The 8,454-nt window shown below is 34.1% G+C and overlaps 1 protein-coding gene and 1 pseudogene across 3 annotated transcripts; one reads left to right on the forward strand and one right to left on the reverse strand.

The window, feature by feature from the left end:
• LOC133857553 (uncharacterized) overlaps positions 1 to 584 on the reverse strand; it is a 20,682-nt pseudogene extending 20,098 nt beyond the window's left edge.
• On the forward strand, positions 217 to 8,295 carry LOC133857581 (uncharacterized). 3 transcript variants are annotated; one of them, XM_062292848.1, is made up of 16 exons: positions 217 to 715; positions 1,705 to 1,878; positions 2,035 to 2,084; positions 3,191 to 3,313; positions 3,422 to 3,496; positions 3,642 to 3,737; positions 3,860 to 3,872; positions 3,973 to 4,049; positions 4,190 to 4,276; positions 4,379 to 4,427; positions 5,753 to 6,415; positions 7,086 to 7,130; positions 7,345 to 7,427; positions 7,535 to 7,590; positions 7,751 to 7,807; positions 7,927 to 8,295. In XM_062292848.1, the coding sequence occupies exons 1-11, from the start codon at positions 583 to 585 to the stop codon at positions 5,908 to 5,910; spliced, it is 1,035 nt and encodes a 344-aa protein (XP_062148832.1). In that variant the 5' UTR covers positions 217 to 582; the 3' UTR covers positions 5,911 to 6,415; positions 7,086 to 7,130; positions 7,345 to 7,427; positions 7,535 to 7,590; positions 7,751 to 7,807; positions 7,927 to 8,295. The 3 variants fall into 3 exon arrangements, with proteins under 3 accessions (XP_062148832.1, XP_062148833.1, XP_062148831.1); XM_062292849.1 differs by having other exon boundaries at positions 7,345 to 7,404; XM_062292847.1 differs by lacking the exon at positions 7,345 to 7,427.
• The last annotated feature ends 159 nt before the right edge of the window (positions 8,296 to 8,454 follow it).

Genomic DNA, 8,454 nt, shown 5'->3' on the forward strand with positions numbered 1-8,454 from the left:
AAGGTACATGCAGTCTGCACCAAATCTGTCCTTTTGATTTAGGTATCGGCATAAAATCAAACTTGTTTGAACAAATCTTTATAACATGAAATTGAAAATCTGTCAGACTGTGCAGTGGGCACCTATCACGTGTTTTATCTTCTTCTTTTTTCCACCTGCTATCCGCTTCAGCAGTTCAGGATCAAACTCAAATTTAACGCCCATCTTCCTCACGCCATTCCATTTAACATTTTATATCATTTTATTTTCTTCTCGCGCCTTCTTCACTTTCCTCCGAATCTCTCTGTCACTTTCCTCCGCATCAACGAAACCCAGCTTGCCGGTTCCAGGCACTGGGCCAACTCGCGCAGGCTGTTCCAGCGGCTTTGGACCGACGAGGACGAGATCGAGCTCCTCCAGGGATTCCTCGACTACACGACGTCGCGGAGCTCCACGCACCACATCGACACCGCTTGTTCTACGACCGGATCAAGTCCAAGCTCCAGCTTGACTTCAAGAAGAACCAGCTCGTCGAGAAGCTTCGCCGTTTGAAGACAAAGTATCGCAACGTCCTCGGCAAGATCACCGCCGGCAACGTCCCGCATGATCTGGAGCAACGCCGAGAACGCAACCGTCCGCCTCGCCGTCGACGACGAAGATCCCAACGTCAAATACCCTAACTTCACCGACGAAATAGGCGAGAAGCCGAATTTGACCCGAATTTTCCTTCCCAAACGTGAGTTTCATTCTTCGTTTTCAATTGATTTTGGGTTTGAAATTGTGGGTTTCAATTGGTTGTTGAGTTGTTGTGGGTTGGATTTCTATTTGTGATGTTTTGTTGGATGATTCTGGGTATATTTAGTTTCTGTTTAAGGCTTGAGGATTTGCCCTGTTTTGGCCGATTCTGGTGAGAACTTGAGTTCTCTGTTAATGGCCGATGGGGTGGGTGTTTGATTGTGTAATTTTGGGATTTTGCTGGTATTGTGTTGATGTTTGTTGTGGCTGGAAATTGAAGTTCTCGGTTTTGTGGGTAGCCGATTGTGGTGGGATTGTTTGAAGCTGAAACCTGTTGGGTGTTTCGGTTGGTCGATGATGGCCGAATGAGGGAGTTTTGATGTAGAAACTTTGATGTTCTTGACAGTTAAAGTAGTTATTCTCAAAACCAATAAAAAACAGTATATAGTTAAAATAGAGAAATATTTAGAGTTTGATGTAGGAAATTTTTAAAAGTGATAGATAAAATAAGAAGAGTAGATTGTTTAGCTAAAATTTGGAGAAAATTTGAAGAGCTTGCTACTGATGCTCTTAGAATCCCCTATATAATCCCCTCAATAAACGGTTACCAGCAAAATTCCACAAGAAACTCACTACATCAAAGTGGCTAGAGCTTTCGTTCTTTATCAGACAGATTTGTTGTTTCATGCTTGTATGTTGTAAATGTTTCCAAATTGAAGTTCTCCAAGTTTACTTTCATTTTATTTGGATATCTTTGCTCGTTGCGCTAGATCTGTGTTTCTCACTCTCTCTTGTATACAAAAGAATTAAGAGTTTGCCATGCCTTTAATTTTGGATTATGGAGAGATACAGAATCGGAAGTCTTATTACTTTGGATTTCTATACTCTGGCCCATAACAGGGGAGGTTGAATATTTATTTTCATTTTAAAATCTCTCGCATTTTCAGAATAAATACTTATTTCTTTTTGTGTGTTTTTTGCATTTGTCAGGCCACCAATTTGCTCATTCGGGAAGAATTCAATGGTTTCTCATCCTCCAAAGAGTGATGATGATGCGGAGGGCAAGTTGGACTCCGGATTATGTCATGGTCGGCATGGATGGTGCTGGCAGCGATATGAAACTCTCTTCAGCATTGGAAAAGATGTTCAGCTGCTTTACAATTGGTAATCTCTCTTTGCAAAGGTTCATGTGATGTCCTCGTAAAATTTTGTTTATCCTTATATAAGTTTAAAGGTGCCCTGTTGTTTGAGTTGTAAGAAAAATCTATAGGAGCTTTTACCTTAGACACGACTTACCTATAATTTTTTTTTTTTTTGCAGTTTATTTGTTTAGCAAGATTAATACGGGAATGGGCGGTTTTGGGAAATGTGTAAGTATAATTTGTAACCTTTTCTTCTTTCTTTTGATTAAGAGAGTGGGTACAAAGGAGAGAGATGTAATGAATTTTTAGAGGAGGGACAGAAAGATGTGAACGCAAAGGAGGCAGAGAGAAATATGTGACCTTTGTTTTTAAGAAGAAATAATAACGATGGGGTTATCCATAGCCAAGTGGACTGCATGGGGTAAATCTGTCAGTCCTCGGGGATATGTGTTGTGTTTGAATATGTCATGTTTATTTGGAAATTGGTTCTCTTTCTTTCTTTTTTTTTTTTTTTTGCAAAACAAGTGATGGAAATGCACAGAAGAACTTGAACTTGGTTGATATGGATATGATGAGCCAACAATTTTTTTCTTTTCAAACTATATAATTTTTATTTTTTTTGGGTTTTTATTAATTTGATTTTAGAAAAAAAAAATCCATCTTTTCACAACGCTCCCTGTGAAGAGGAGTCTGAACACTTATTTTCAAGTTTTACATTGAAGGGGTGCAATTAGTATAAACATATAGCATTAACATGAAGCTTTTTTTTTTTTTTTTTTTTTTGTACTTATGTAGTTTTCAAATCAGAGAATAGGTAACAAAACATAATATTTTTTTATTTTTATTTTTTTTTGGCTTCACTTTTTTTTTTTTTAGCAATATTTTCGGTTGATTGATATTTTGGTACATTTGGAATCCATTTCAATCTCAGTAAGCTCAAAAAATTATTATTGAAATCAATTCACTCCATATTACAGTTTTTAACCCTTATATGACATTAATTTTTTATTTATTCAGCAAACTATCTTATGTTCTTGTAATATGAAACGGAGATCAATGTATGCATAATTGATGTCTCTTTTTTAGCTTCTTGAATTTGTCCAACTATAAGTAGGTCCCACATTATTTATTTTGTAAAATGTATCAATTAATTCAACGAGTATGAAGAAGAGAGCTAGCTAATTAGGAGGCTTTGGTGGTAGATGATTGTACAAAAAAATGTATAGTTATGCATTTAGGATATTGTGGTATTTGCTTTCTTAAAATACTGCATTGGAAATGTAGATCATTTTGACATTATAAATATTAATTGTGGGTAACGTTGTTTCTTGCAGTTAGTGCCAAATGATTTGTTTGGATTGTGCTCTTCGGAAGAATTGACGTTATGGGCCAATCCAAAGCATTTCTATTTTAATTTGGGTGCAATAAGATTTGAAAATCTTGTTGTGACATTACGGGTGAGATGAATAACTTGAAAGGGAAAATTTATACAAAAGATGAAAACTTGGGGGAATCTATTACGTGTTGAATATACCTAATTATTGTTTATGTTCTTACCTTTGTAGGTTCTCAGTCATTATGCTCCAGGCCTATGCATTCGACGACTCAATTTTGGCCCCCATAAAATCTGTAGAGGGAAGGTAAAATGCTACAGTAACTCATTATGTTCAATTGCTTTGCAATAGTTTTAAATTCAAATTATGGCCTTGGTATAATAGTCTCTCTTTTGCATTAAAGGACAAAACTAATCTTGTGGTACAATTCTGAATATTTGTTATGATTTAGGATATGAGGAGCACCGTAATGGGATGGCTTCATCACCGAACAATTGACGACTTTAAACTAATTGATATTCTGAATGAAATCAATTGCAAATGTGTGGTAAAGTTGAATATATCTTTTTTGAATGAGTTTCTTTTTTACAATTCTCAGTTATTTTCTTTTGTATTTAAAGATAGACTTGTTTTATGAGTTAATATCGCGTTGTACTTTTTGGTTTGCAGGTGGACATAGAAGGTAATTGAATCAAATTATAAACAACGATGAAATTCAAGATTCTCTTATGAAATAATGTACTTTCTTTATTTCTTTCTAATATTGTTTGAGTGATTTTCAGTGACGTTAATTGAGTTGGTAAAAGAAGGTATGATTGTTGAGAAGGAACCTGATGTCTACATGATAGAACGAAAACAGGTAATTTTTCACCTTTTTTGTTTAACATATTGATTCCCAAAAAAGAGATTATGATTTATTTATTTTATTTATTTTTTTGTCTTATATTATTATTATTTTCATTGTTATCTAAGATGAAGGTTTTCTTGTACTTTATGCAGTTGCCTCAACGAAATAACGATTTCGTAATTGAATATTTGAAGTATGAAGGTAGAAAAGATGATGGGAATGTTCAATATAACTATAAGGTAACTAGGTTTTCTTTTTGTTAGTTAGAAATCTAGTTTTACTTCCCTTAGGCTAGTTATTAAAGTTTTGTAGTTATAATCATGAATCCCTACTTCTAACAGGCTGTGGAAGGAATCGATCTCTATGGGGGTCACACTTTTTGCGGCCAATGTAAGTTATGAATTGATCCCTAGCTCTACTGATATTGCATGTTGTGTGCCAGTGTGTGGTCTTGTGGGAGACGGGTGTGTCCTGTGGCCATGTGGGTCTTTCAAAGGCAATGCTTTCATCTTTTGTTGTTTTGTTTATTGTGTATTTTATATTGCACTGTAAATCCTTGCATTTGACTTTGAATGACAAGTTTGTTGCTTTTAATATTTTACGCATATTGGACTGTTGGAGGATTGATCATAGATTCATAAATCTCATGACACATTACATGGCTATGTGCCTATGTCTATGTGGATTCATCTTTTTTAATAGTCTCAGTGTCGGTGTTCTTTTGGTCTTCTGCCTTCTGGAATTTGTTTAGATGACTATAGTTGGCTTTGATAATTGACTTGTTTAGAAGATTCATAGAGTAAGATAATATAACAACGGGTTATAAGGAACCATCAAAGGAAAACCATGATTCTACAAAACACTCCATACAAGGCAACCAAATAAACACTACGGCTAGCACTATCTCAAGAAGGAAATCAAATCAACTCAACGGCTAAGTCATCTACAAAAGGCAACATTAATCATGTGATTTGGATGGTGCTTTTTTTGGATCAAGGGTTTTACTTCCATGCTTATTAGTTTTTAAGACTCTTGGTTGATTTTATGGATTTGTGCTTGGATGTATTTGCATTGACTTAAGTTTGGACTCTATAAAAATTATTCAAGGTAAAATGCTACTGTAACTCATTTTGTTATCTTGCTTTGTAATAATTTTAAATTAATATTATGGCTTAGTCTTTCTTTCATTTGCATGACAAAACTAATATTGTGGTAAAATTTTAAATACTTATAATGATTTAGGATATAAGTAGCACCATTCTGGGAAGGCTTCACCTGCTCAAAATAGATGATTTCCAAATTATTGATATCCTTAATGAAGTCGATTGCAAATATGTGGTATTTTTACTGTTCTTAGTTATTTTCTTCTATATTTTAAGATGGACTTGTTTAATGAGTTAATAAAATGTACTTTATGGTTTGCCGGAGAATATAGAAGGTAATTGGATCAAATGATAAACAAAGATGAAACTCAAAAGTATCCTATGAAAGAATTTTTTTTTTTTAAAATTCTTTTTAATATTGTTTGAGTGGGTTTAAGTAAGAGGCCTGTAGAGAAAAAACATTTATCCAAAAGATTTATTCATTACTACTACATAAAGCACTACATTACATAAACAACCACATATGCCTTTACTAGAGCTTTAAAAGTATTATGCTAACTACATGAATTATTTAAAAAACATAAAGTCACTAATTTTTTTAATTTCTTCCAGTGGTTTTCCTATTCACCGAGGGTGACAGCCCACACAATGAGTGCTTGTTGCTCCTCCTGCAGCACTTGCAGCCTCCTCTGCTTTTCCCTTATGTTTTCTCTGACAGCACCAATGCATTCTTCTGCAATTGCTGCCGAAATGGGGCAACTGAAAAATGAAATTCAAGAGCGTCGTAGAGTGTTAGACCTATTTTTGATAAATGTTAAGAGAAAAAACATAATCCAAAAGATTTATTCGTTACTACTACATAAAGCACTACATTACATAAACAACCACATGCCTTTACTAGAGCTTTAAAAGCATTATGCTAACTACATGAATTATTTAAAAAACATAAAGTCACTAATTTTTTTAATTTCTTCTAGTGGTTTTCCTGGTCACCGAGGGTGACAGCCCACACAATGAGTGCTTGCTACTCCTCCTGCAGCACTTGCACCCTGCTTTTTTTCCTTAAGTTCTCTTTGACGGTGTCAATGCGTTCTTCTGCCCTTGTTGGATCTCTTGCTCTTAACATTTATCAAAAAGAGGTTTAGCACTTTACGACGCTCTTGAATTTCATTTTTCAGTTGCCCCATTTCGGCAGCAATTGCAGATAGCCTGTTTGTAACAGACTATATTCTCATTGAAAAGAAACCCGATCTTTACATGATACAACGGAAGCAGGTAATTTTTTTTTTCCCCTCTGGTTTAGCATAGAAGTCATAAATAAACTCTTTGGGTTGCTGAGTTTGGCAATGTAAGTTTTGAATTTAGTTTATTAGTTGGGTATTAACTCTAGATTCAAAACATGATTCTACTAGGGGATGTATTATGATATTTAAAAATGATAATTTGTATATCATAATTGACTTAATTTCATATTGTGGCTATCAATTCGTATTGAAAGCACTCAATTGCATTACTGTCCTTGGAGCTTCCTTATACATTCTTGGTGAACCCCTTTAGGCATGGGTGATAGATGTTGAATGTAGTGGCTCATAATCTGGTGGATAGAGAATTTGTTGAACCATGCTATTGAAAGTTCCAACTGATTCACTTAAACTATAGAGAATCTGGTGGATAGAGAATTTTTCTTGTTCTGTTTGAATTTCTTCGGTAGAATGGTTTCGACTCCATCTACACACTTCATTTCTCATGTAATGCAACGTTATTTTGCCTATAGCTAGCGACTTGTACAATGAAAACTATATTAGGAATAAGAAGTCGATAATCAAATGTCTTATACAATGAAAACTAGATTAGGGATATAAATTTTTTATTTAATTTATAATTTATGATTGTATTCTTTCTAAATCTATCTTTTTTATTATTTGCGGTTTCTTTGTTTTGCAAGATTACTTTTACATTGGAATGGACAGCTTTGGGAAATGTTCTATGAGTAAGTAATTCTCCTTTGATACTTCTTGTTGTTGCATATACCTAATTATTGTTTATGATATGATCTGTTAAACTTTAGTTTGGATAGAGATTTTTGTTCACTTGCTTTGCAATAATTGTAAATTCAAATTATGTGCTTAATATAATAGTTTATCATTTGCATTATGACAACTAATCTGATGGTATAATTTTGAATATTTATTATTATGATTTAGGATATAAGAAGCATCGTTATGGAATGGCTTCACCTTCTAACAATTGAAGACTTTCAAATTGTAGATATCCTTGCAAATGTGTTGTAAAGTTGAACATATCTTTTTTGAATGATTTTTTTTACTGTTAGCTATTTTATTTGTCTACTATAAAGAATAGACTTGTTTAAAATATTGTTTGACTGGTTTTCAGTACCATTAAAGGAGTTCGTCAAAAAGCCAATCTTTACAAAGATAAAGTGGCAACAGGTATTTTTTTTTTTTTTTTTCTCCCCTTATTCGATTTAGCATATTTATTCCCAATAATCTCTGATCCAATATAAAAGAGATTATGATTTTAGTGGTCTTATACTATTGTTTTTTAATTGTTATCTGACATGAAGCTTTTCTTGTTGTCTCAACCAATTAGGAAGGATTTCACTATCAACATTAAAAAGAAATGAGATTCTTCTTTATAAACTACAAGGTAACTGGTGTTTCCTTCTTCTTTTCTTTTTTTTCTTTCTTTTTTTTAGAAATCTAGTTTTACTTCCTGTAGTTATGTAAGTCTTCGAGGTTATAACCATGACTCCCTATTTTTAACAGGTTGTGGAAGGATTTAATGTCTAAACTGGGCAGCAGACTATACGTCGTGTTGCCACTTAGCAGAGTCCTGTGTTTTTAATAAATAGTCGCTACCCCTTTCCTAATCAAAAGATAGGAGTGCACCCCTTCTTCCTAAGTTACGGGGTCATTTTGCCGAGTTCCTTCGACATGGTTCTCTCAAGCGCCCTAGTCTACTCTGCTTGTTCACCTGTGTCGGTTTGGGGTACGGTCAGTTCACCGGGAGGATCGCCCCACCAATTCTAAGTTTTTTCCTCGTGGTTTCAACCTTGTTGACTATGACAACAGTTGCGACTATAAACAGACCAAGGATTCTTTCTGGTGCGAAATTTATTTACTTATTAGTGGGTACTACACCTGTTAAGAATGTGGTTCTATTATGATATATAAAAAAGATGATTTAAATATCATTAAATTATATATGGGAATTGGGAAAGATATATGACATTAAAGGAAACCATTTCCTAATGGTATATTTATATATATGCTTATGCACAGTTGGATAACACA

This window comes from Alnus glutinosa, chromosome 14 (assembly GCF_958979055.1).
Source record: "Alnus glutinosa chromosome 14, dhAlnGlut1.1, whole genome shotgun sequence".
Lineage (NCBI taxonomy): Eukaryota > Viridiplantae > Streptophyta > Magnoliopsida > Fagales > Betulaceae > Alnus > Alnus glutinosa.

Bases quoted from the DNA above. Each gene is read 5' to 3' on its own strand.
- LOC133857581 (XM_062292848.1), top strand. From the start codon at position 583: ATGATCTGGAGCAACGCCGAGAACGCAACCGTCCGCCTCGCCGTCGAC. The intron at 3,314-3,421 runs GTGAGATGAATA...TTACCTTTGTAG, and splicing joins ATCTTGTTGTGACATTACGG to GTTCTCAGTCATTATGCTCC. The intron at 4,277-4,378 runs GTAACTAGGTTT...TACTTCTAACAG, and splicing joins ATGTTCAATATAACTATAAG to GCTGTGGAAGGAATCGATCT.